The sequence below is a fragment of the Parastagonospora nodorum genome (assembly GCF_000146915.1).
Source record: "Parastagonospora nodorum SN15 chromosome Unknown scaffold_4, whole genome shotgun sequence".
Taxonomy (NCBI): domain Eukaryota; kingdom Fungi; phylum Ascomycota; class Dothideomycetes; order Pleosporales; family Phaeosphaeriaceae; genus Parastagonospora; species Parastagonospora nodorum.
Genome location: NW_001884552.1, coordinates 379,956 through 405,421, shown reverse-complemented (window position 1 = coordinate 405,421; position 25,466 = coordinate 379,956). Strand labels below are relative to the sequence as shown.

At 52.1% G+C, this 25,466-nt stretch overlaps 13 protein-coding genes across 13 annotated transcripts; 7 read left to right on the top strand and 6 right to left on the bottom strand.

Moving 5' to 3' along the window:
- Positions 1-78: 78 nt before the first annotated feature.
- Positions 79-493, top strand: SNOG_02738 (hypothetical protein; the record flags this gene model as incomplete). The annotated part of the gene is made up of 2 exons (XM_001793283.1): positions 79-294; positions 470-493. 2 exons carry the CDS (start codon positions 79-81, stop codon positions 491-493), a joined length of 240 nt encoding a protein of 79 aa, XP_001793335.1.
- A 722-nt stretch (positions 494-1,215) lies between these two features.
- SNOG_02737 (hypothetical protein) lies at positions 1,216-2,543 on the top strand (the record flags this gene model as incomplete). The annotated part of the gene is given in 6 exon segments (XM_001793282.1): positions 1,216-1,259; positions 1,316-1,749; positions 1,825-1,893; positions 1,910-1,914; positions 1,948-2,247; positions 2,299-2,543. 5 exon segments carry the CDS (start codon positions 1,216-1,218, stop codon positions 2,206-2,208), a joined length of 813 nt encoding a protein of 270 aa, XP_001793334.1. The 3' UTR covers positions 2,209-2,247; positions 2,299-2,543.
- Positions 2,544-2,763: 220 nt separating this feature from the next.
- SNOG_02736 (hypothetical protein) lies at positions 2,764-6,679 on the top strand (the record flags this gene model as incomplete). Its single annotated transcript, XM_001793281.1, has 3 exons — positions 2,764-3,744; positions 3,830-4,403; positions 4,452-6,679. 3 exons carry the CDS (start codon positions 2,764-2,766, stop codon positions 6,677-6,679), a joined length of 3,783 nt encoding a protein of 1,260 aa, XP_001793333.1.
- Positions 6,680-7,202: 523 nt separating this feature from the next.
- SNOG_02735 (hypothetical protein) lies at positions 7,203-9,219 on the top strand (the record flags this gene model as incomplete). The annotated part of the gene is made up of 5 exons (XM_001793280.1): positions 7,203-7,370; positions 7,416-7,646; positions 7,696-8,154; positions 8,197-8,357; positions 8,417-9,219. 4 exons carry the CDS (start codon positions 7,203-7,205, stop codon positions 8,278-8,280), a joined length of 942 nt encoding a protein of 313 aa, XP_001793332.1. The 3' UTR covers positions 8,281-8,357; positions 8,417-9,219.
- A 988-nt stretch (positions 9,220-10,207) lies between these two features.
- On the top strand, positions 10,208-14,753 carry SNOG_02734 (hypothetical protein; the record flags this gene model as incomplete). Its single annotated transcript, XM_001793279.1, has 5 exons — positions 10,208-11,491; positions 11,539-12,745; positions 12,911-13,012; positions 13,157-14,200; positions 14,258-14,753. 5 exons carry the CDS (start codon positions 10,208-10,210, stop codon positions 14,443-14,445), a joined length of 3,825 nt encoding a protein of 1,274 aa, XP_001793331.1. The 3' UTR covers positions 14,446-14,753.
- Positions 14,754-14,943: 190 nt separating this feature from the next.
- On the bottom strand, positions 14,944-15,979 carry SNOG_02733 (hypothetical protein; the record flags this gene model as incomplete). Its single annotated transcript, XM_001793278.1, has 3 exons — positions 14,944-15,359; positions 15,416-15,665; positions 15,704-15,979. 3 exons carry the CDS (start codon positions 15,977-15,979, stop codon positions 14,944-14,946), a joined length of 942 nt encoding a protein of 313 aa, XP_001793330.1.
- A 341-nt stretch (positions 15,980-16,320) lies between these two features.
- On the bottom strand, positions 16,321-17,475 carry SNOG_02732 (hypothetical protein; the record flags this gene model as incomplete). Its single annotated transcript, XM_001793277.1, has 1 exon — positions 16,321-17,475. One exon carries the CDS (start codon positions 17,473-17,475, stop codon positions 16,321-16,323), a length of 1,155 nt encoding a protein of 384 aa, XP_001793329.1.
- Positions 17,476-17,519: 44 nt separating this feature from the next.
- Positions 17,520-18,101, bottom strand: SNOG_02731 (hypothetical protein; the record flags this gene model as incomplete). The annotated part of the gene is made up of 1 exon (XM_001793276.1): positions 17,520-18,101. The coding sequence occupies one exon, from the start codon at positions 18,099-18,101 to the stop codon at positions 17,520-17,522; it is 582 nt and encodes a 193-aa protein (XP_001793328.1).
- A 1,783-nt stretch (positions 18,102-19,884) lies between these two features.
- On the bottom strand, positions 19,885-21,088 carry SNOG_02730 (hypothetical protein). The gene is made up of 5 exons (XM_001793275.1): positions 20,932-21,088; positions 20,836-20,881; positions 20,752-20,776; positions 20,588-20,701; positions 19,885-20,533 (listed from the first exon to the last, which is right to left on the bottom strand). The coding sequence occupies exons 1-5, from the start codon at positions 21,070-21,072 to the stop codon at positions 20,038-20,040; spliced, it is 822 nt and encodes a 273-aa protein (XP_001793327.1). The 5' UTR covers positions 21,073-21,088; the 3' UTR covers positions 19,885-20,037.
- A 739-nt stretch (positions 21,089-21,827) lies between these two features.
- SNOG_02729 (hypothetical protein) lies at positions 21,828-22,855 on the bottom strand (the record flags this gene model as incomplete). Its single annotated transcript, XM_001793274.1, has 4 exons — positions 21,828-22,102; positions 22,166-22,250; positions 22,302-22,429; positions 22,654-22,855. The coding sequence occupies 4 exons, from the start codon at positions 22,853-22,855 to the stop codon at positions 21,828-21,830; spliced, it is 690 nt and encodes a 229-aa protein (XP_001793326.1).
- A 150-nt stretch (positions 22,856-23,005) lies between these two features.
- SNOG_02728 (hypothetical protein) lies at positions 23,006-23,225 on the top strand (the record flags this gene model as incomplete). Its single annotated transcript, XM_001793273.1, has 2 exons — positions 23,006-23,138; positions 23,200-23,225. The coding sequence occupies 2 exons, from the start codon at positions 23,006-23,008 to the stop codon at positions 23,223-23,225; spliced, it is 159 nt and encodes a 52-aa protein (XP_001793325.1).
- Positions 23,226-23,376: 151 nt separating this feature from the next.
- SNOG_02727 (hypothetical protein) lies at positions 23,377-24,140 on the top strand. Its single transcript, XM_001793272.1, has 2 exons — positions 23,377-23,594; positions 23,647-24,140. The coding sequence occupies exons 1-2, from the start codon at positions 23,528-23,530 to the stop codon at positions 23,790-23,792; spliced, it is 213 nt and encodes a 70-aa protein (XP_001793324.1). The 5' UTR covers positions 23,377-23,527; the 3' UTR covers positions 23,793-24,140.
- A 95-nt stretch (positions 24,141-24,235) lies between these two features.
- Positions 24,236-24,677, bottom strand: SNOG_02726 (hypothetical protein; the record flags this gene model as incomplete). The annotated part of the gene is given in 2 exon segments (XM_001793271.1): positions 24,236-24,264; positions 24,281-24,677. The coding sequence occupies 2 exon segments, from the start codon at positions 24,675-24,677 to the stop codon at positions 24,236-24,238; spliced, it is 426 nt and encodes a 141-aa protein (XP_001793323.1).
- Positions 24,678-25,466: the final 789 nt, after the last annotated feature.

Sequence of the window (25,466 nt, the reverse complement as noted above, 5' to 3'; positions counted from 1 at the left end):
GCAATCGTAAACGCCGCCTTCGTTATCAATCGTCAACGCGTCAGAGGCGCGCCTTTACCCCCCATCACCATCACCACCATGTCTGAGCTATCAACTATATGCGAGAAGATGTCGATGGAGTCATTTCGTACGGACGTCGATTCCCCACCCACCTTGTTTCTGGTCAAAGACTTCGGATGGCCCACAACGTCCGCCCGCTATCGTGGGGACCACACCCAGGAAAGCAACCCAGACTGGGAACACGACCCCTTGGCATGCACAAAATTCAAGGAAGAGGCGATGAGGAAGATGGAGGTATTCCTATGCGCTCTACATGGCGAACATTGGCCGGCCGGATACTGACGAAAAAGTCGACGACAACGAGGGACAAAGACAGCTGGATCAGATACGTGATGCCCTGGAGGTGGACAGCGCGACGAGAAGTTGCTGTCATCTGAGCATGCGCAACTTCACTGCACTGTTCGCGCAGTCGTGGCTACCACTCATGCCATGACAACGTTGCGACGACGTGTCGCGCCTGGGAGGTCGTCGTCGCACTGATTTCCAACCCTTCGTCAAGCTGCGCCACATGTTTCAAGATCGGTCTGCTTCCAACAGTACACAGCAATGTGTGGGCTGGAACTCCGCAGAACATTGCGACCAAATGACGACTTAACAAAGGATCTGAAGCCTGTTCACACGACCCGAGTGGGTCCTGTGGCTTTCCGAGATCCAGGCTCCGAGATTCCGACTGATGGCGAGATGCGGGGATGCTCAAAGTGGGGTGGCCCACACACGAACAGCTTTGTGCATCTTGCTTCGTTACCAACACGCCAGATACTTTTCCTTTCTCTTCCTTATCAAGATACCCATCGTGTACAGTTGACACGGTTTTCTTTTGTCAGTAGTAAAGCGTCTTGTTTTTTGTATACCCAGGAATAGACTTATGATTGCGTTTGATTTTTCGCGTCGAGCCTCAATGCCATGTTTCGTTCGCCGGGAACCATCTTCCTCCTCTGCGGGTCCATTCGCGGCACAACTTTTCCACTTTGCGTAGCAGCACCACGTACACTACATATCTAATATCTAATGAAACTACCCATCTCCTTGTCACCTCACCTTCGCCAGTTCTCACTTGAGCTACGCCACTAATCCCGTCGCGACATCGCAACAAGTACCTACACTGCCTTACCTTGCTTCACCCGAGATACATCGCGAATAGAAAAGATCACCACAATGGGCTCTGTGACAGACCAGAAGACTATGCGTGCGCAGCAATTGTATGCCACTCCAGTCGTCCGATTCCTAGAAAGTATGCATAATAAACAAATTGCAGTGACCATCGCGACAACCAGCTCCACCTCAACGAGGTACCCATTCCTACGCCGCAAGCTCACGAGCTCCTTGTAAAGATGTCATGTGCTTCCCTCTGCCACTCCGACACAATGCTCTTCGTGCCCAATGAGCAGGGCCTGATCTTAGGGCCAAACCCCGTCGTCACCATTGGGCATGAGGGAACAGGGCGCGTGGTTTCGACCGGCTCAGGCGAGATCGCTAGCAGATTCAGCAAAGGCGATCCTGTCGGCTTCATCTGCCCGGTGGACTGCTGCTTTGAATGCTATGCGTGCAAGGAAGTACACAACAGCTGGTGCAAGACTGGAAAGACTCAGATGCAGGGATTCGGCAGAGACGGATACTTTGCCGAGTACGCTGTCGTCGATGCGAGAAATGCTATGGTACTGCCTGATAATTGTGAGTACTCACGCAATGGTACGTAGGCCATAGGGTAGGATACTAATCACTTGACAGTGGACCCCAAATACTCTGCACCGCTCTTTTGCGCAGGTGTAACAGCATACCACGGCATCGCAGACTGCGAGCTACCGCCAGGCTCATGGCTCGCCGTCATCGGCTGTGGCGGACTAGGACACATGGGCATCCAATACGCCAAGGCAATGGGCTACAAAGTCATCGGCATCGACATCACAGAAGCAGCACTCGAGGAGGCACGTAGCTGTGGCGCAGACCACGTCCTCAACTCCATATCAGACAAGGACTACAAGAAGAAGATCACGGAGATCACGGGAGGTGGCGTACACGCAGCCGTCAACTTCACGGCAAGCAAGAAGTCGTACGATGACTGTCCTGCAATCGTCAAGCCTGGCGAGGGAACAATTATGGTTGTTGGTATTCCGCAACAGCCGCTGGAGTTCAATGGCTTGGATATAGCTTTGGGACGGTATAAGGTCAAGGGCTCGAACAATGGCAGTAAGTTGTTGCTTGTATCCATGTTGGAGTGCTGATTCTGACTTGACCTAGCTTGCTACAACATGAAGGCGGCAATTGAATTCTCGGCGAAGCACAACATCAAGCCGCATATGTCGACGTATAAACTGGAGGAGGTGCCCAGGATGATCGAGCTGATGAATGCTCATAAGGCGCAGGGTCGCATGGGTGTTGTGTTCGATTAAATCGTTGTAGTAGCTCGAGATAGCGACGTAGTTTTTGAAGAGGCACATGAAGCCTCAGCATAAACTACATGCAAGATGAACATCATTACGATCATTCCTGTTCCATTGCGACTGACGGGTGTGCTGGCCGTCTCCATGGCAACCACGAGTCCTTTAGGGATAGGCGCGAATCGCGCTATTACCACGCGACCCCGCTGACGACCCTGGAAACAACATCCAGCAACGACAGAAGGTAAGGCTTTCGCTTCTGTATATCCAACCCTAGGGTCCCGGTGTCTTTTTTTCTTCTGCTTTTGATACCCCACCCGGCGCCATGGGTTCCGACGACCTCATCGACTTCGAGATTATCGAAAACCAGAAAGAGAACATCCAGTCGCTGCCAAGCGGTCGCTCTGCAAAGGCTCTCGCGCAACTATACACACCACCACTGACGGCGGCGGCGGGCTACACACCGTCTCCGTCGCAGACACAGGATGCGCACAACATTGTTCGGCAGCAATTCGAGAAGGAGCTGCTTGCTGTTGACGAATCCGATGACCCTCTCGACATCTACGACCGATACATCAAATGGACACTAGACGCATACCCTTCAGCACAAAACACACCACAGTCGCAATTGTGTCCACTGCTCGAGCGCGCGACAAAGGCCTTCCAGTCTTCCTCCATGTACAGGAACGACCCACGCTACCTCAAGCTCTGGCTGCACTACATCCGACTCTTCTCCGATGCGCCGCGGGAGACCTTTGCATACCTTGCGCGACACAGTATCGGCGAAAAGCTGGCGCTATTCTACGAAGAGTTCGCAGCCTGGTTAGAGGCAGCGGGGCGGTGGACGCAGGCCGAGGAGGTGTACAGCCTAGGCATTGACCGCGAAGCACACCCAGTTGAGCGTTTAGTTCGCAAGTACGGCGAATTCCAGCACCGATTCGAAAGCCGCCCACAGGAAGCTGCCGAGCCCACGAGCCCGGCGCTCCCCGCCATGCGCCCAGCACTAGCAGCGAAGGTCGACCCATTCGCGCACGCCTCGCCAACAGGCAGCAACCCCCAAGCACAGCAATCGCGCTCGGCAGGCGCATCCTCTAAGTCAGGAAAGCCCAAGCTGGCCATCTTTTCCGATGGCGACGAGCCAGCAAGGACAGGATCCAGCGGCAGCATGGAGGGCTGGGACAGCATCGGATCATTGGCAGACCGCAAGAAGGAGAACACGGCAGAGGCACGGCCTTGGGCGGGCGAGACTCTCAAGGTCGGAAAGAAGAACACGGGCGTTCAGAAGATGATGATCTTCAAGGACGAGGTGAGTTGAGCGATCCGCCTCGAGCCCCTCCTTATATTTACGATCACAGGACTAATTGGTTGGCCTTTGCCTATTTTGTATTCAGACGAAATCAGACTCCAATGACGAGAACATCAAAGCCCACCCATTGCGTGAACACCAGCAAGCCCTGAACCCAAAGACCGGCAGGCTCGAGGTTGTTTTTGTCGATCTCCAGAAGGTATACCCAAACCGTGACGAGCCCATGTCAGAAGAGTATTCTTTCGAGGAGTTGCGTGCTAAACATAGGGGATGGTTGGACCACGACTGGGCGATAATTCGTCGCGTAGAACAAGAGGAGGCCAGGAAGGCTGCTGAGGCAGCAGCAGCTCCAGTCGTACAATCGAAGCCAAAAGCTGCCCCTCTTGCGCCAAAGCAGGTTGACGAGCAATCGCCACACGCTAAGCCAGCCCCTCTTGCACCGAAACAACTCGACGAACAACCGCCGAAGCAAAAGACTGTTCCTCTGAAGGGCAGCATTGACGATGACATGGCTGCGAATGACGAGAACACGCCTCCATCTCGGGAGGATATGGAGAAGGCAAAAGCAGCAAGGAGGGCTAGAAGAGAGGAAAAAGCCAACCGGACGCGCAAGATTCAAGTCATGGATGTCAAGGAAGTTCGGGGCGAGACACAGACGAGTATGTGTCACATTTAGATTTCGAGAAAGGATAGCTGACAAGTAGCAGTACAAACCAACCTGGACTCTCCGGCCAAGCCCAAGATCAAACGAAAGAAGGGTGGACGAGAAGCTACCATGACGCTGCACACCAAGGAGGCCATGGACGAGATTTACGACATATTTAACGAGCCACTCAACAACCCGGACGAGAACACGACAGAAACCCAAAGCGGAGAGGAGAGCAGTGACGAGGACGATGATGCTTATACCAGTGCAGGCGAAAGTACTGGAACTGGTGGCATCTCATGCGCAACCAGTGAATATGGAGATGAAACTACAGCTGGCGACTTCACCCTAGGCACTAGGGTGCTTGACACTAATGAAATAGACACTGAGGCAGATGATTCGGATACTAAGAGTGTCGTCTCTGCGTGGTCAGACTTCACGGAGAGCAAGCATGTACCCAAGGAACACCGACAGGACGAGTCGGATGAAGACTCGGAGCAATCGGAGGGCGAGTCTGACGACGACGTGTCTGAGCAACAAGTAGACTCGGAGGACCAGTATGACCCCGACCTCGCTACGCCTACATCACCAGGAGCACCTTCGTCATTACCAACGCGATATGTACCTGTCCCGCCAGAGGACTACGACCCCGCGATTCGGCCATATCGGGATCCAGGGCAAGCTGCTAATAACCGTCTGCCTTTCATGACCCCTATTGTCGAAAAGACCGAGTCGTCATTGGGTATTCAGACAGCTTATGCCCAGAAGGAGTATTTTGCTGCCAAAACGCCATCGCGTTCAAAGGGTACGCTTGCCATTCTGGAGGACGATGACGAACCGTGTAGCAGCCCCTTTGCAGATCTCCTTGGACAAGTTGTCAACGGCCCAGGGAAGGTTGCGAAGCTAGCGTTGAGAGACTCGAAACCAGTGCCTAAGGAGCCAATAGAGGAGCCAAAGCGGAAGCCATTGGCAGCCAAGGAAACTGTGGCACAGCCAGTCAAACCCAATGGTCCCATCATCAAAGACGCTCAATGCAACCCAGTCGACGAGTCAGTCCGCAAAACTATCCTGCAGGAAATTCAACCTCCTCTGGATACCTACGACGGATACTACGCGGACACTGAACAAGCTTACAGCAAAGGTGCAGATATTCGCAAGTACACCAAGGCTGTCTCGAAGATGAGCAAAAACGCCAGCGACAAAACAATGACCAACTTGGCTATGCCGCCAACCCTGCGGTTCACGGGATCAGAAAGAACTTACACGGTCAAGCGTGAACTAGGAAAAGGGGCGTTTGCACCTGTTTACCTTGTGGAAAGTACACTTCCTGACGAAGATGAGAACGATGAGAATCAACCAGTGCAGATGGGCAAGGGCGAGTTCGGCGTCAAGCGGCAGCCTCTTGAGGCGATCAAGATGGAGGACCCTCCGACGCCTTGGGAATTCTACATTATGCGACAGGCCAAGCGGCGCCTCGGTGTCTCACGGCCAGCAGACTCCATCGTCAGCGCGTACGAAATGCACGTCTTCCAGGATGAGTGCTACCTCGTTGAAGAGTTCCGCGATCAGGGAACGCTCCTCGACTTGGTCAATATCGCCCGTGCCGAGAATGGCGTCATGGATGAACAGCTCGCCATGTTCTTCACTGTTGAACTTTTCCGCACAGTAGAAGCATTGCATGCGAAGGGCGTCATCCATGGCGATCTGAAGTCAGACAACATTCTAGTCAGATTCGACGCGCTCAGCAAAGACGACCACTGGGACTCAGGCTACAAGCGCGACGGACGTGACGGCTGGGCCTCAAAAGGTGTTGCGCTGATCGACTTTGGCCGTGGCATCGACATGAAAGCTTTCAAGCCCGATGTCCAATTCATCGCTGACTGGCCCACCACCGAAGCCGATTGCGCCGAGATGCGTGAGCTCCGCCCTTGGACTTACCAGATCGACTACCATGGCCTTGCCGGTATCGTGCACAACTTACTCTTTGGCAAATACATATCCACTGTCGCTGAACGCGGTGCAACATTGGGCGCTGGAGCAACGAAGACGTACAAGATCAAGGAGAGCTTGAAGAGGTACTGGCAGACGGAGATTTGGCAGGAATGCTTGGACCTTCTTTTGAACCCGCTGATGCATCTTGACCCTGAGGAGGGCAGGAAAATGCCGGTATTGAAAGGCATGAAGGTGGTGAGAGAGAAGATGGAGATTTGGCTTGAGGAGAATTGCGAGAGGGGAGTTGGTCTGAAGGCGCTTGTGAGGAAGATGGAAGAAGCTGTCAAGCGGAGATGAAACATCAAGCTGTTTTCGGGGATTTCGGAGTCTAGATTTGGATCATGGAGTTTGGGATGCATTGCTTGGAGTTGGGAATATCCACGTTGGCACTTCAAACATGTACCACAAAACTGACTATTACCTATTATGACTATTCAATTTTGAACCCTGCATGCTCAGACCCAGATTTTGGAATCGTCAGAGACTATGTCAGGCTTGATGTGGTATAGAGTGAACCGCCGCGGTGATGGCTGCGGGGTGTTTGTCGACAGGTCCGAGCTAGCTTGATTATCGATTGCAGCCTACGCGTGAGAGCTCACCTCTACTCCATCACCACAAATAGACTCTCCCACCACGGCCACGCCCTCTCTTCTCCTTCCTCCGCGTATGCAGTCTTGATCGCAGCGCCCAAGAACTCTTCGCAACCAGTGGTCCAGTCCGCATCCTGTCAACGAGCGACCCAAACAATTACCCCACAACGCCGCCTCCACCCCACGCCGCAACTCAACTTCCCTCACCTTCGCGGTCACAACCCGCAAATATGTCGGCCGATTTGGTCAATCTATTACTACAGTTCCAGCCTAACGCCCCGGAAGTCAAGCAGAGGCGCGACTATGATCAGGCTGCTCGCAACTTTGTGTCACAGCTCTCCAACATCTCGTCATCACATTGGCAGAAGGGCGCGGACACACCACAGGATGTCCTCACAGTAAGTGATTTTATAAGGTTTTGGTGGCTTATCTAATCCACATAGGTACTCAACCCTTCGGTCAACTCAATAGCGTACGCCTTTGCCCTCCGCCAGCGCATCTCTGCCACCATCGACAAGAAGAACATTCCTGACTCACTAAAGCCTGGGGGTGCATTGTGGAATAAGCTAGTGCTATGGCTGGAGACATTCGACCCTGTGCAGATGCGATATGCAGGACTAGAGTGGAGGAAGTTGGTGGAGGTCACGGAGCAGATTGCGCGCGCGATGGGATCAGTATGTTGGACAGCTTCGACATATTGGAGCAAGAAGCTAACAATGACAGCCTGGCCTCGCCATTGCGCCCATACGGTCAGCAATGATCCGCCTCGACCCCACGACGGGCACCTTCACATCGACCCACATTGCCTTCATACAGCTTTGTATGGAGACCCGAGCGTATGCCGCCGCCGAACCCATCCTTGACAATTACATCCACAGCATACCTACGAAGATTCCTGCGTCAGTCCGCGAGGGTCTCGAGTACTCAGTACCTTGCGCGGATGTCGCGACTAGTGGAGAGTACATACATCAGGGCTCTGGTCACTCGGACAAGGTCACGCTGGCGGATCTACAAGAGTACTACCTACTGGGAGCTATGGCCTACCTTGGAGTACGGCAGTATAAAAAGGCGAGACAAATGCTGGAACACGTGCTTGTTGCGCCGTCAGCCAACGCAGCGAACGGCTTCATGCTGGAGGCGTACAAAAAATGGGTTCTGGTCAGCTGTCTGGTGAATGTTACGGTAAGAGATTATGTTCCCGCATCAACGTGACATACTTACGAGTACAGGACGGCGTCACGCCACGAACTGCAAATGCAAATGCGATCAAGCAGGTCAAGTCCGCATCCAAGGCATATGACGCCCTAGCAGAGGCGTACCAACACTTTAACAATTTCCCAAAACTCAAGGCTCAAATCAAGGCTGGGTCTGAGATCTGGGCAGAGGTAAGCGGATGAGACACGATGACCTAATTCGGCAACGACAGGCGCTTACGGTATAACAGGATGGCAACACAGGTCTCGTGAACGAGGTTCTGGAAAGCCAGATGAGGTCCTATGTGTCACGGTTGTCGCGGACGTACTCGGCTATGCCGGTTTCGAACATTTCCAGCACCTTGGGTGGCACGTCGGAGGAGGTGGCACAGTATCTCGAGACTTTGATCAAGGGCGGCTACCTCAACGCACGTCTCGAACAGAGCGACAAGTCGGGGGCCGGCACCGTGTTGCGCTTCTTCCTCGACCCTGCGCAAGGGCCGCTGGCGAAGACGGAAAAGCAGCAGCAGCAAGCGCTGTTCGAGCAGACCTTACGAACAAACCTGCTGGCTGAACAGGTCAAGGATGCCGATTATCGTTTGACTCTGACTAAGGAGTATACGGATAACCTCAAGCGACTAAACAAGAAGCAGGGCGCTGGCGGCGACAGTATGGACACGGCGTGGGACGATGGGCTAGATCCCGAGGAGGACATCATGATCGATATGCACTGATCACGCGCCATGGAGACGATAATCGAAACAGCAGATGTGGTGGAGACAAGCCACACGACATGGGCGGCTCTTTCAATGCATCTCAGCGAACGGGGACAGTTCGCACGGGAGGCTGAACGATCATGGCGCGATAACGTTGATGCATGAAACGTGGCGCGTGGAGAGCAGATGGCAGAGGTGAGCATGGTTTGACCTGGAAGAGAAGCGACGTCGGACGATGCACAGGGAACATGGAAACGACGATCAAAGTCTAAGCCACGCCATGGCGATGGGCAACCGAGACGAGCATGATGATAAACAATAAACAGTAGTTTGTATAACTCGACCATGTGGATAGTGACGAGGGTCGGACGTGTTCTTTTCGTGATGATGGACGCAGCATTGAAGCGAGCCAACGATGGGGCCGAGCGTCGGTGTCAGAAACATTGGTTTCGGGAGGGACCGCGCGGCTGGGAATCATGATGGTGAAGGAGCAGTAGCGGTGTGCAGTAGACAAGTTGGTTCATCTGCGCGGTTGATCCAAACAGGCGGGGGGAGGTGTTGGGTGGCGGGCCGACCATCTCATGTTTCCGTTGAAGGCATTGCATGAGGCGATTAGGCGATGAGGCGATTACGTAGTCTCGATGGCTAAGTGTGAGGCGGCGTGTGATTGGGTGGGCTGGATGTATTCGACAGCCTGCAGGGTCCATGTCCAAAAGCTGCTGAGAAGAGAAAAGATGTGGTTGACAGATGCAGATGCAGATGCAGATGGCAGGCGCGCTAAGAGACAACAAGACAACAAGACAACAAGAGACCACACTCGGGCGGAGGAAAGAACGACTCTCCGAGATGGTATCAGCAACCCTGATGCGTGATTCGGCCCTACGAGGCCCAGCGGCGTGGTGAGCGGCAGAAAGGATTCTGGCATCGGGCTCTCTGTTGGTCGTCTTCATCTACGCGTTCAAGCGGCGTCTCTTTCGGGCAGCCAGACAGGGGCAGTGGGCCACATCAGGGCTAGCAGGCCAGGGACGGCACCAAAATACCCCTGGCCAACTTGCGGGAGCGTCTTGGCGCCATCCGTGTGTCGAAGCTCGCTCTCACGTCTCCTTGGGTGCGACCTCAGACTGCAGACGACGATACACCGCAGACGCCGCACGCCCGTCACCGCAGTCCCGCGCCCGCACCCACCGCCTGCCGCCTGTCCAGCGCGCGTTCCTGCACCGGCAGCATGCCTGCATCCCGCGCTGCATTGATGTGTCGTTAGTTCTGAGACACGAACCCCATTGTGCCGGCTCCGGACGCTCGCCAACTCGCAGACGCAGACGCAGGATGAATATACACAGCACGTCCGCTGCACTGCCGCTGCAGCAGCCAGACCCCGCCCCCAGGCACCGCCGCACCTCGTCGCGCAACACGTCCATCTCGTCGTCGTCGGTCGTCACCGTCAAGCGAGCAGCCTCACTGTCGCTCAGGGACACGCCGCCGAACCCCGAACCCCCCAAACCCCACACCGACCACCAGCGGGCCACACCGCCTCCAGCCGCCAGACGACGCTCCAGCGCAGCCAACCAGCTCGCCGATGGTGCCATTGGCCAATTCCGCGACGGCGCTGCAAACATCAATCGCTGGTCGCAGAGCACCACCAGCAGCCGCTCGTCGCAGCCGCGGGAGAAAGACCGCGAGACGGGCGCCCCCCAGCCCATCAACACCGCCCGCAAGCTGAGTCTCTCGAGCAGCGCGCTCCTCCATGGAGCTGCGGCACATCCTGCATCGCCCTCACGCCTCAACAACACCCCAGTGCGCTCGCCCAATTCGAGCCCCCGCCGCGTGCGTCCACGCTCGCCCGCATACGGCCCTCCCGCAACCTCAGCAGCGCCGCCCCAGCTGCCTTCACTGCCGCCGATCCTGCTCCCCGCCACCGTCTACGACCCCAACACCCCGACCAGCGCCTCGACGAACAACTCCCCCTCGACAGCTGGCCTCTTCACCCCTAGTGTGTTCGGCACCAGCCAGCCCAGGGATTACTTCAATTCGAAACCCCTAGCTCCCCCGCCCTCCAACCAACGACCGCCGTCTCGCAGCAAGGCCGAGCGCGTGCTGGGAAAGTCGCCCTTGGGCTCGCCCGCCATCATCGGATTTCAAGAGGGGGACGCAAGGCACGACGCCCCGCCCGGTGCAGCTCGGCCCTCGACCACCCGCCGCCCGTCAGTGCCCACTTCAAGGAGCACCGTGCAGAAACCACCCCAAAGTGCGGGGCACCGGCAGGCTGCCTCTCGCGACCACACCAGGAACACGAGCAGGGACCATCACGGAACCGCGACCCGCGACCACGGCCGGAGCACGAGCAAAGACCACCACCGAAGCGAGAGCAGCACAAGCGCCAGGTTGGAGGACAACGTCCAGGGCACCCCTCCCCGTTCGCGGGAGAAGAGGGAGAGGGACAAGAAGACGATGCTGTCAAGAGCCCTGCAGAAGGCGAACACTGCAGTGCTGCTCGACAATGCACAAAATTTCGAGGGCGCCATGGAGGCGTACGAGGATGCGTGCAAGTTGCTGCAGCAGGTCATGATCCGCAGTTCTCAGGAGGAGGACCGGCGGAAATTGGATGCCATTGTAAGTTTTATGAACCCGGCTGTTGCCCTTGTGATATAGGCTAACAGAAGCAGCGAGTAACATACAACAATCGCATCGAGGAGCTGCGCCGATTGGACCCTGGTTACTCAAACGGCAATGGAAAGTCGCTCCCAGCTCGTCCGATGAGCGGTGACTCGCTGGATGAGCACCGATCTATGTTGCTCATGGACGATGATGATTCGGCCACAGTGCAGACAGCTTCGATAGCGCGAATTGTGAATGATCGTTCCGTAGACGATCCGCCCTTCAGGGCCGATCCGGAGCCGCCTCCGACACAACAGCTTCCTCTACGCAAGCCTGAATCCGGATCAAGAGATTCAGTCATTTCCACAGCTATCAGAGATGTACAGAGAGGTTTGCACAGCTCGCAGTTCAACCTGCAACCGCCGCCCGGGCGCATGGCAACCCCAACACAGTCTCTGCGGGCTCCTGGGCTGGAACAGCCAATGGACACGACATACATGCCTCCGCCTCTGTCGCCCAACAGGTCCAGATCACCACTTCTCACCGGCAACAGGATGTCGGAGCTGGGAGAACAGAACATGTTACAGCCAGAGCAGACCGCAGAGTCAAATCACCAGCGGGTGCACAGTAGCGAGTCGACATCTTGGCTAGACACGATTGACGAGTCTGGTGGTTCATCGTGTTCATCTTCTGTGCACTCACTATCCCTCGACGGGGTGCGCCGGAAGCACATCAGGAGCACAAGCGGAGCTACAGAAGCCGAATTTGATGCGGCATTGGACGCGGCGGTTGAAGCCGCTTATGACGAAGGATACGAACCATACGATGACGAAGAACCAGCAGATATCATTGCCACGAAACTAAAGAATGTGGAACTGGCAAAGGAAAGAGTACGAGAAGCAGAACGAGAAGAGGCTATAGCTGCAGCCAAGTACCGCTACAAAGAGACCCAGCTCCGAAACGAAGCGTTGCCGCACGTCAGGGAAAGTGCAGATGTCGGGTTTAGCGAAGAGGCAGAAGAGGAGGAACGGCTGTTAGATGAAATGACTGAATACATGCTTGACGGCTTCGACTTTGACCTGCAAACAAAGTCCTCGCTGCCGCGGCAGTCAGATTCGAGTGGCTTTTCTGGAAGCACATACGGCAGTTCCGTGTCCTCGCACAGGACGACGGGTGGAACGTCACTGTCTACCGTTGCAGAGGTGTTACAGCCCAGAGGCCCTAAACCACCACCGGTACACTCGCCACCTGCTGTTCCCGCGCCTTCGGGTGCGTTACCTCCAGTCCCAGAATCTCAGCCCGTTCAAATAAACGATCCCGCCGAGGTAACGCCTCGTCCTACCACTGCTACCAAGGAGTCGACCTCGGTGCGGAGTCGACGACTATCGGGTCAGAACGCGAAAAACTTAAAGATCGAAACCTCTCTACCACCAGTCCCCGCTGGTCCACACACAGAGAAGCCACCGGTCCCATTAAAGGACTCGCCACTCACTATTCCCACTCAGCCCAAGTCTGCAGCTGCAGCCACGTTTGGTAGTACGCAACCCACTCTGGATCCTGCTTTCAAGGTCCCAGCTCTACCTCATCTGTCTCAGTCGATAGGACTTGCCGCGCCCTCTCCTCAGCCGACACTATATAGTCCAGCAGAAACAACAGCGACCATTTCCCCTGCGACACCAGCACTCAGTCATGCCGTGTCCGTCGAAACTGGCCTTGTGCCTGGATCACCAAGGACTGGTAAAACTTCGGCAATGGGCATCAGGAAGAACAAGTCGTCGCTCAGTCTGAAGCAGCGCACGTTATCGATATCGAGCCCAGATGGTTCCGACGGGTCGATTGGTACACCCCTGAGTCAAACATTTTCACTTACTGGACACAAGCAGGGTGGTATCGACCTCCCATTGCCGACGCCCAGTATCCCCACATTCAACGTTGATGGACTACCAAGTGGCGGCATGCATCTGTTTGAGAGCGACATACATTCGCCTTTCTCGCCAGGATCACCAAGTCCAGCAGTGACTAACGCACCAATACCGTTGGAACCATGTCCAGACTCGTATTTACTACGGCCGTTCTGGCTCATGCGCTGCTTCTACCAAACTATTGCACATCCGCGAGGTGGCTACCTGTCCACCAAGCTGTTTATCCCACGCGATGTGTGGCGAGTGAAGGGTGTCAAGTTAAAGAACGTTGAAGACAAGATTGCAAACTGCGATTTGCTAACAGCAGCACTGCAAAAGCTGGCGGCTGCTGACACCTTGGATGCGGATGCCATGCTCGAAGAGATGCAGGCACTAGAGTTGGTCCTTGATCAAGTGCAGACCGTATTAGCAAAAAAGCTCGGCAACGAAGTCGGCGTGCACAGCGTGTCAACTCTCTTCAAAGACGCCTCCACCGTAGGCGAAGGAGCATCCATGGAAGGTATCAGCCGAGTCGGTACCCTTGACCAGTCCGCGAAGAGCGCCATCTCCCAGAGCAAATCGTACCTCACCTCGTGGCGCAAACTCCGCTCCAAGAACTCTGGCATAAACCTCGCCAGCATGGCCAGCACAAGCGCAAGGAGCGAGGTCCCCAAGGACTCGCTCGTCATGAACACTCTGCCCATGACTAGCCTGCACACCATCAGATTCGCCAAACGCGACATTTCCGGTTTGGTTTTCGAGGGCCCTAATTCGGGGTACATGAGCAGCTTGGCGCGCTTGTTTGATGCAGCTCAAATACTGGGTAAGTTTGAAACCATTAACTTCCATATCAAAGACTGCTTGCTAACACCTTTGACAGATCAAATCGCCCGCCAAGTCGAAGACCCGGGCCTCAAGCACTCGTCTTCCACGCACGTCGGCCTCGAACTCTCAGCCCGCCATGCCGCAGAGTTCTTCGGCTTCTACGTTTGCCGCTTCGTGCTGACTGATGTGACCATGATGCTGGACAAGTTCATCAAGCGGGGAAGCGAGTGGGTGCTCGTCTAGCCCTGCCCGTCACCTCCCTGATGTTGTACTTTTGTAATGTATGAATTGTAATGAGAGTCCGAAACAAAGCCTTTTTTCCACTCTCATTACAAAGTATTCTACGTACATGCTTTTCCTTCTTACTTTCTTTCCTTTTTTCTTCTTTGGTCTGGCATTGCGGCGTTGGTCATGGAAACACTACATCATGCGGCGTTGTGTTTGCATAGTCGATGGCTTGGCTTGGCTTGGTCGCGCTTGGTTTTCTGTTTCACTGTCTAAAGATATCCCTCCATATATGGCAAATCAAAGGCCCGAGTCATACTTTCCCGTTTGAGCATTGCTTGGCCAAAAGGTTTTCAATCTTAGCTTAGCGTAGTGTAGCGTTGGAATGAAGTGTTGTTGTTCAAAGCATGATATGCGCATTCGTTGTGAGATGTGAACCATTTGGTTGGATAGTCGAGTTCATTACAAAGGGCTCCCTAGCAAACCAGCTGCGCTACGGAACGAAGAAGAGAAGCCTCAAACAACGAACGGCCGTCCAACTCTCGCGTGCCCGTTGAGCACCCTCGCCCTATGCGCCTCCAACTTCGCAACAGCCTCCGCCCACCTCGTCTTACCATCCCTCAATGCCTTGGATCTCCCCTCACTGCGTCCCCAAAGTTCCTTGTGCGTATAGAACTTGCCATCCGCCAGCGCCGGTCTCAAAAGCTGACGCTTCCTCGCACCCTCACGGTCATCATTCCCGCTCCCCGAGCCACCAGCCGATGCACGTCCCGGGAGATTGAGGAAGCGGCCCCAAGCCACCTGAGCGTTCTCAAGACTGCTGCTTGCGCGGATGGTGCGCAGGACCGCTTGGCTGCCGATCAGGTCGCTCTGCAGCATTGTGGTTTGCAGGGTTGTGAGGGATTGTTGGAGGCCGTCGATGGCTTGGCTTACTGGGCTGTTCATTTCGCGGTGGTAGGCACTGGGAGATTTTGTTGTCAGTACGGACTGTGAAAGAAGGAAGGATGGGTGAAGATGTACCGGCCCAGTGATGTTAGAGATGTAGCGAGGTTGGGGATGGCAGCGACATAGTCGATGTATGGTGTCGAGAGGTCAGTTGTAGCGTTGACTAGAGAGGTTGGAGCTGTTAATGGCAGGACGATGCTGGAGGTCAGCGGCAACGAAGGCGTGGGTGTGGTGGTGTTGAGGTCAGGGCTGGTGGCATTTGGAAGGAGCCATGCGGTCTGCTTCTTGTCAGTCTTCGGCATCGTCAACATACTGCGGCAATGGCACTCACCTTATTCGTGTCGATCTGAAACTTGATCTGCAGCACCGTGTTCGTGATGTTGTTGAGCAAGTCCGCAGTGCCCATCCCTTTGTTGCCAATATTGAAGCCCCAACCTCGATTGGGATTGCTAGGATCTCCGATCGTTTTCGCTGCTGCATCAACTACCGTCCTCAAGTCGTTGAGATCTTGGACTGCCGGTGTGGCGAGTGCTACTGGCGCGAGGATGATTCCAGTGAAGAGCATCGCGGCCGACAGTGATTGTGTGTTGAGGTAGACTGAGAACATGCTAAGTTGTCAATGCGGCTAGCGAACGTCAAGGTTGCTAGGCCGGTAGGTGGGTATGCTGAGGTGAGCAATAGTGTGTGTGATGCTGGCTGCTAGGTGTGTTGCAGGTAAAGGTGTTGATGAAGGATGGAAGATGAAAGTGGACGGACATCAACTGTTTTAAGCTCGAATTAAGAGACGTGGAGGTCAGATGACAATGACGAACGGCACACGTACGTTTTGCATTGGAGAAAGAACAGACCTGGAAAGCTGAAGGAAGAAGTCGCTTTGGAGTCTTATGGAAGGATCGTATCGCTGCAAGTAACTCATTTGGGCACCTATGTATATGTTGAAAAGTGCTGTCACAGCCTTGATCTAAAGTTCTTGTTCGGCGTGGCTTGCTTCCTACTCGAATACTTTGTAGTACCCGAGAACATAAGATCCAAGACGAAAACCATATCATCGGGCATATTCTCCCTCCTCAACCGAGCAGTTACGATGCGACCCTTAAAAGGGAATGTGGTCTGGGTTTCAATGAGCTCTTGCCCATGCACGAAAGGAATTGTTTCTCCGAGAATGTCACTCGCCTGATCCACCTCTGTAATTCCATCAAGCATCGGCTTGATCTGAACATGCATTCTCGGATATCCTTCTCCAACAGTGATGTACATCAGCGTCAGAATCACTACTAAAGCTGCCCCGTTCTTCGTAGAGAAGAATAGTGCCGCTCGGGTGCCACGCCAGTCTTTGGCCGATGCCATCGCGTTATTAGCGTAATTCCATGCCTTGGATGGCTTCTCATCAATGAGTGGCATTAGGAGAGGATACTGGCGAGACCAAGCCTTGATGTATCGAATGCCCAGTTCCTGTCCATATTCGCGGAGCCAACAACAATGAGAATTTTGCGGCTCCTTGCATCTCCAGGTAGGCCCTATCTCGTGCAGGTAAACGACTTGGCTCTTTGACATTGCGACTAGCGAGTAGTTGACATCAACAAGGTCATCGTCGGCAGTACGGTAGAATTCGGCTTGTGTGTTCGATGATCCCGGTGCAATTACTGGAGCAATCGGTATTGCGATGGCAGTATCGAGGTTGTTCCTGTAGCGGCATCGGAGGATTGCAATATGTGTATGGCTTCCTTCTGGATGCGCATGTTCCAAAACACGAAGGACGATCTGAAGTCCTCTGTTGGTTGTAAAATAGGGTTCTGTCTTTGTCGTGTACGGGATAATATCACCGACTTTGCGGAAAGCAGATGGATGCGGCGCAAGTATTCCAATACCACTAGGAGCTCGCTCAGACACCCCAATAATGTCTATTCTACAGGCTTTCGTGAAATCGTTATTCCATGAAAATAAACTGTGGTCGTAGTCGCGTCTCATGATCTCCTCTTGCAGCCGTGTGAAGGCTCTTGCGCCCTCACCATATAATAATGGTATGTTGACCCCAAAAATACCCATCAAGCAGTATGCAAGATCTTCAATCTTCGTGGTCTCTCTTTTGGAGGCCCATGACATCTTTTGTGCAATACTTTTGTGGAACAAGAACGTCTGGTCCACAATCACGTCTGCATCAATTCCCGTGACCTCAGACATTTCCTTAAGAGAGTCTTCTTCTCCCCAATGAAATTCCAGTCTGAATCATAAAAGTAGAGAACACCCGGAGCGATGAGCTCTTGGAGCGTCCAGCCCCTGCTGAACCAGCGAGCTTTCGAAAAAGAGACAGGATGATGAAGTGGCGAAGGCGATTTGGTTCCAGGAGCGACAAGCACAGAGTCAATGCTCAAATGGCTGGTTGTTGCTTTGTATTGTACCGAGATATCCTCAAGGTAAGCGAAGCAAATCTTACACTTTTGATACCAACGGAACATGGAATTGATTGCTTCAGAAAGTTCGGCCGATGAGGTTTTGTCGATACAGCACGTGTCGATCCAGATGTATTTGCAACTATGCTCTGCTGCTTTGGCGGCCGACTCAAGTATTTTGGGCCAGCCAGCTTTTTCTCGGCCCGAGCCAGTCATAATATCCTGAAATGTGACCTCTTCGTGTCCCCATGTATGTGATAGTGCGGCATATTCTGGGATAGGGAGATCTGAATGGTGGAACGTTTCAAGCTGGAAAGTGGCCACGTTGAGTAATCGCATGGTTATCGCCCTGGGGTATTACGTGGATATATACATGTATTCTTGCATTGCTGTAAGGTCTTGGATGCCACGAAGAGCCATCTCTTGAATGTGGTATGCGAAGTTTCTAGGCAGCAATATGCACCAGGAGAAGGCTCTGATTTTTGTATAAGCAATGACGCAATAATGCAAGGGTAATGAGGGAAGGCTGGACGGGTCCAAGACTAGAAGCCGTGGACGCAAGCAAATGTGTATCGGAGGATTGTGTCACAACAAGCCATGGAGAGTGCATCACATATGCAAGAAAGACGCATCTAATAATTAGTAGTCTACATCATGTGCGCTGATATCTTCATGCTGTGCAATATCTTCTGGCTGTCGTCAGTACTCTCCCTCGTGTAGTGCTGCGCCTTCGAAGCTCGCGATTGGTCGTTCGGCGAAAAGGCTGCCCAATCGCCCAGCACGTCAGGTATTAGCTCTGCAAGCCGCTCCTCGATCCTATCATTCCAATATCTTTTTGGGGGCTTCTTAGAATCATAATCGACTAGTACGCCACTTCCTCCACCAGCAGTCTCATCCCCATTAGCCACTTCCTCATCATCTCCGCCTTTGGCTGCTTCAGACTCAAATGATTTTGCGTCGCGATTCGGTTTTGTAGTAGCTTTAAGTACTTTCAAAGCCCAGTCCAGCTCTCGTTCCGCTATCTTGTTGTCCTGCAGTATTCCAGTCCCAAGCGGTTTCTCAATGCTAACTGTGAGCTAACATCTGTAACCACATCAGTCACCTCCGCACTACCTTTGAGGACGCCATTCGACGGCCAAAACACATTTAGTAGGCTGTGAACTTAGGATACAAGTGGTGAGTGGCTAATAATGAATGAAATGTCATTCTTCCTTCCAGAATTTTGTTTATGTCTACATCAAATTGGAGGGAGGCGCTATTTGATAATGTTTCTTTCTTTCAATGCTAAATTCTATGCAACATTGGTGTCCTTATGCGAGACGATTATGGGCTCGGCAAATAATTCCATCCATCGTTGACTAGAAATCTCCATCCTCGGCCCCTTATATGTTTTCCGCGCGACCAAAATCCACCAGAAAATGGAAATTGATACGACTCCAACAAATACAACCAAAGACCAATTGAAAACCGCTACTGTAACGACAGCTACGGGTGGCCAAAAGCAGAAGAGTATACCCACAGTACTGTATGCGAGAGATAGAATGGCGACTGGAACTCTGAAAATACCCAATCGAAAGGGGCCCCAAGGCATATTCGGCACGGTGAAGTGGCGATACAACAGTAGAATAGCACAAACCATGAAGCCAGCATAGAACGACGCTACCGTAAGACCCGTCAATGCACTGAATGCAGCATCCGAACCAAGGCCGATGAGAGCAAATAGCATAGAGAGCAGGGCAGTTGTGGCGATCGAGTACAATGGTAAACCTGAATTGCGTTCAATCTTGAATTGTGTGTTAGCACAACGCACCAATTGAAATATTGAAAAAAATATGAATCCCAGAAGTGTGTGTTTCACCTACCTTGGAAATATGTCGAGAGCAAGGAACGCCTTCTTCTCTGGCAAATGCCCACAACATGCGGGACGCAGTAGCCATAGATCCAATTGTGCCGAATATCAGCATTATGATGATGAGTGACGTCTGTAGTCTAATGTCAGTAAGATGTACATATTTGAGGACAGTTACTCACCAGAGCTGCAGTTCCGCCACTGGACTGTGTCCGGTTCGGAAAATGCCTATGACTGGAATGCTGTATGTCGAGGTGAGGACTTCTTCAAGGGAAAAGCAGTACAGTATCATGATTGCCATAGAATACCCCATCACGAAATATAAGCCAACAGAGATGATTGTAGCCTTTGGAACAACTCGAGAAGCGTCCTTGACTTCTTCGGCTGCGACAATTCATGAGCCTTTTACTAGCAATGCGTCGAATCTTAGAGCTTACCGAGATGCACTCCAGCGTCGAAGCCGTTGAAACCAAACATGATGGGTATAGCGCCAACAAAGGTGGCCTCAACATTATTGTTCCAACCACCACCATTGAAGAAGTTTTGAAACACCTGAGAACTGTCTGTCTTAGGTGCCAAGTACTTCAGCACAATGATCAAGACGAAAAAGCCCATGACAAAGATGACAAAGGCAACAGATTCGATAGTGGGCAAGAGACGCCCGAGCACTGTAGTCACCAACACGGCCAGCGTGATAACTGCGAAGAAGGCCAGCGTTACGTGCCATTTCTTCATTTCATAATCGGGATGAACTGCACTGGCCAGACCGAGGATGACGTTAGACGTCAGGAAGGCCACTCCGGCAGCACCAGCTTGCCATGCGATGGTAACGATCCAGCCCACGAAGTAGGACAGGAAGTTTGAAAGCCTGCGAGGAGCTAGTATCGCAACCCAGTTATACTGCCCGCCCGAAAGCGGAATCCTGTATTACTGTTAGTACGCCTCGTTAGAGATGGTCATGTAGAACAGGACGTACATTGACGCCAGCTCAGCGACTACTAAGGCCTGCATTAGAACTCCCAGAAACACAATGGGGAAAGATATGAGAAATCCTGTCGGGCCACCATTGAAGAGAACTAATTGGAGGCCACTTTTGAAAAGTCAGCGCGCATATCACCTCACTATGTAGTGTTTACACACCTCAGCATACCGGCCCAGGCATTCACTTTTACTGCGTCAGTATGTTTGCTGATACGTGAGGGATTCAGTTCTCTTGCGACTTACTGACAGTGCTGCACAATGCTATGACAGTTAAGAGATTGAAATTACGCTCCTTCAGTCAGCAGGCTGAGCACTTGCGCAATGCAATCTTCATCATACCTTGAACTGCTGTTCTTTGCCAAAACGTGCAAGTAACTGCTCATCGCTGCTCCAGCCTGACGAAGATTTGGATGCTGAGTATGCTATGTTGTCTATCGATCTCAGCGATGAGACTTGATCTTGGAACTCCACGTCATGCATCTCGACGTCTCTCAAGAGAACGATAACTCTGAATATTTTTCTGAAGATGCAACAAACACGGGACAAAGAGCACACAAGGATGTTCGGAAGTATGACAGGATGCTTGTTACTACGAACTATGTACCGATGTAAAGTTACCTAGGCAAGTGTTACCAGAGCACGGATGGGTCTAGAGCGGCACGCGCGTGGTAAAGACCTCTCAAGCTTGTGTCAGCAGCTAAGAATAGGATGTGTCTAGTTCCCCAACTTTTACCTGCCTATTTCAGCAGGCGCTTCGAGTTGCACGCAATCGAAGGATTCAAGGAGATGTCTAGATTACGTGCCTTCTTACAGGCGATGGATTCGTGCTGCAGTTCTTGGCTGCATGGCTTGGCTGCAGGAGCCGAATGGTTTCGGTGACCGACAAAACGTGAGGTATGCGATGCCTTTACCCGACGAAGCGAACAGCCAGTTCAACACACAAATAACGGCAAGGGTTGAATCCAGTACCAAGAAGTTTGAAAAAATTAATACCTGATCAATGCATACCTAGGATCAAAAGCTCGCTCTTTTGATGGGAGGCTCAGAGAATTGAGAACTTCCTGAGATCTTGTAGGCACAAGAGTGTATTACATCTCGATGTTCTAAAAACAAGGCCTTCTCTTGGCTTTAACGTCTTCATGGGGTCGATGTCTATGATACTATACAAGCAACCTTTGTCGAAGAAAAGAGTGCCATCGCCTTCCTTGCCTAAACTCAACAAATTTGGCTTCGCATCATTCCTTGAGTGAGCTGACATCCATGTCCTCTGCCTGCAGACTGCCCTCAAAAGTCCTCTCGCGGAGTAGATTTACAGGTGCTTGTAGTCTTGGGTGATATCCCGGTGCTCGATCTGTCGCCCACTGATGAAATGGATCCCATTTTAGACATTGTCTTGATGCTCCAGACTTGAGTCGCGGTATCGGGTCTCGGTCAGGGTAGTAACCAAAAGTGTAGAGAGCCGTATCGGCGTTACACATAAGGTCATTGACTACGACTCCGAGACAGTGTCCTAGTCTGAATTAGAATGCCTTTTGGGGCGATAAAAGAGGACTTGTAGTTGGCATTTGCTTACTGGCGTGAACAATTTCCACAGCCCGGGCCTCAGCTGTGCGGTTCTTGAAATAAGTGTCTTCGTGAAGGTGCCAGTATATTCTTCGCTACTTTGTTGTCAGCATCTGTTTCGCGTGAAGACACTAACGCGAACTCACCATACAATGTAAGCCATGATACACACCTATCGTACCCAGGTAACCATCTCTATCGAGCAGTGAGACCGTGTCGTCTGGTTCTTCATTCGAAGACTTGACCTCTTCTTCCGTAGCAGAGAAGTAGATTGCTAGAAGTGATGATTTAGCCTCTTCGTGTATAAAACATGAAGCAGGGCACCCTACGGCGGACTAGATCATCCCATGCTTTGTCAACTTCTGATGATGGAGGATCTGAAAATATTGAATGTTCGTCTGGGTTTGCCTTCCGTTGTTCAAATTGGAGGAGATGTCCGGCGGGCGCTTGAGTTTCGTCAACCAATGCTTTCCACTCCGTGGAATATTTGCACCTTACAATAAGGATCGGCCTTTTTCGCATGCGGCAGATTTTGAACTACAACAATCGCAGTCATGAGAAGACCGTAGATACCGAGAGCTACGACGAATTTTGTCTGCCGGGCTCTCGATAAGAAGGGGGAATATCGACTTTGCCTAGAGTCTGGAGAGTTCAGACCCTCATCTTCAAGGAGTGGGAGATTTTGCTCATGTTCTTTCATATTACAGGATGATGTGTACTCTTAGTGATATAATGAGAGATATGGGTTCACATTCATGCTGGGAAGACTTCATCCGTGCGGGGGGACCCAGACACCATATCAAGTATTTGCCTGCTCTTGGTCGCTGCCGAGGTGATGCCTAGTTCCACAATGTCAACTCAAGTCAATGTCGAAAAAATGCAGCTTGTCAAGCCCGATAGCCGCTTTTGTGCGAGATCTTCCCGGCTGAAGGGTACAGCCGTCAACCGGTCAGCCGTTGAGGTAATACGAGCCTTGGCTAGTCGTAAGCGCGAGTGAAGATCTGAAGTCCCTCTATTTGCATGATTAGATGCGAGTTGTCATAGGCGGAACAGTCGTCTACCGTGTCTAGAATGTCTCAGTTTAAGTGGATAGCCTGGATAGCCTGTTCTCTTATCATCGGAGCTGACTCTTCATCTGGACAACATGTTGATCAGGCACCATGGAACCAATCATTGGCCGCATGCTATCCTCGCATTGCTCCAATATATCCCTGCTGAGAAAACCTGAGGCCTTTCGTTCCTTGTACATTTAGTAGAATGCTCTGAAGCTGCACTCATACCTGGAGATATAACCTGGGTTGTTTCCTCAACGTCCGTACTCGTCACGAGAAAATCTACTTTTGCCATCGAATAAATCACTTTATCGACCATCATGCACCTACTATCTATCGCAATCACTTTCTTGCTGACCCTAGGCGTCAGCGCCAGGCCAGTCAAAGGTGTGCACTCCAATCTGAAGTCTTCCATTGCGTTATTGACCTTGTGGGCAAGATACTACAATCAGTCCTTCGGGAGAACTTCATTTTACGAAAGATCCCGTGGAGCCCGAATTCGTCCCAGAAGATGCGGCGCTTTTCTTCTTATGGGACTCTGAAGAAAAGTCCGAAAAGTCGGACACGTCAGCAACAACTTATTGAGGATCTAGAGGCATGAAAAGGTCTATGGAGTGGGGAATTCTCTCCGTGGAGATACAAAACAATATTTGCGACCAAATGCAGATGGAAATCTAAATACACAGTCTTTGGTTCAGTTTGATCGTTTTCCATGTTCTAGCCGTTACAAGGTATGCTTTCTAGGGCGCACCATCGACCAGATGTGGTACTTCGGTTTGTCGGAAAACCTTTCGGGCACGTCCAAGTCTCGCTCCTGTATTGTTGTGAAGGAATGCTTCTCGTATAGTCCTTTCCCTTCAGGACTTGCTATGAGAGTAGTCTGTTGTTGTCAATATGCGTAGCTACTACATTCAAAGGCACACTTACAGCTGCTTTGGCTTCATCTGCTACCTTGAGACCCGACTTCAGCAACTCAGCTCCTGCTCCACGTCGTTGGTATGCGGGCTCAATAGCCATAATAACAAGTCCTAAAAGTCATCAGCCACGTAAAACATAACTGTTGAGCGACGTACTCATGAACGGCAATTCATTCTCTTCGTAATACTTGTGTTCGTCAACCCCCAAAGAATTGAAAAGGGCTTGAGCATATTCTTTCTCTGCGTCACTTTCCCATGTTCCTGGTGGCCCATCCAAGGGAAATCTTTGGGGCTTTGCATCTTCGTGGAGTGCCCACATTGCACCTCCAACTATGGTTCCATTGGCAGAGTCGGTGACTTTCTCCCATTTGATACCAGGTGCGATGTTTTTGATGAACAAAAGCCGCTGTGCGGTCAAATCTTCTCCTTCAGGGGTCAGCCCACGAGGGAAAACAGCGTTGATGTACTCGTTCTTTCCTCCGTACGCTTTGAACATGATGTGAATGATCTGGCGTACGTCATCGTCGGACGCAGGTGCGACCTCGAACTCCATGGCGGGTACTATTATCAGATGACGAAGATAGTGATGAGGGTCTCTTGGTCACAAAATTCAAGCCGGCCAAAGAAGCTTTACACTTAATTCACGGATCACAAATTGTGTTTCGTCGTAGCGTTGGTAGTATCGTACTGTGCCACCTTCCTGTTGGGCATCCTTGTGACGTACCAATACGCATCAGGCGATTCGCCAATAACCCTAGTCGGTTGACCCATCTCTCGGAACATCAGAGACGTTATCACAGTGCATTCAAGAGGTGGAGAACATGATTCCCTGTTTGGCAGACTTATGTTGTGCTGGCGCGAAAATGACCGGCGGGTGAAAGAATAAAAGGAAACTGGCCAAGATGTCCAGACCATGGTATTGACTAGCATCAAAATTTAGTTCTCATCTAGTCAGCCGAGGTGACGTTGGAGGAGAATACATGACAAGATGTTCAATATTTGACTGGAATGGGTACTTTCTTCCTTCCGAACACCATACACCCAAAGATGCAGACAGAAGCATGTACTACTTATCGTGAATACCACAATGCACACAAGTAAGGATTCATAGTCGGATGGAAACAACTGCAAGACCCCGTCATGCAGTCGGCTACCGAAGGCAGGCGCGGAACCACATTTTTGTACTGTTCATAATCTGCAGTTTACATCACATCCCTTGACTGACTACCGCCGAGGATGTAGCACCCTTGTAAAATGTGAGAAAAAGGGTGTACAAGTAAACTTATCATAGGACAGTCGATGTCCGGGCATCCCGAGGTTCCTAGGTTGCCATTAATCCCTG

Coding starts and splice junctions, on each gene's coding strand:
- SNOG_02727 (XM_001793272.1), top strand. CDS start 23,528: ATGCACCTACTATCTATCGCAATCACTTTCTTGCTGACCCTAGGCGTC. Junction 23,595..23,646: donor CAGCGCCAGGCCAGTCAAAG/GTGTGCACTCCA, acceptor CTTGTGGGCAAG/ATACTACAATCAGTCCTTCG.
- SNOG_02730 (XM_001793275.1), bottom strand. CDS start 21,072: ATGCATGACGTGGAGTTCCAAGATCAAGTCTCATCGCTGAGATCGATA. Junction 20,777..20,835: donor AGCATTGTGCAGCACTGTCA/GTAAGTCGCAAG, acceptor ACGCAGTAAAAG/TGAATGCCTGGGCCGGTATG. Junction 20,534..20,587: donor GTCGCTGAGCTGGCGTCAAT/GTACGTCCTGTT, acceptor ACAGTAATACAG/GATTCCGCTTTCGGGCGGGC.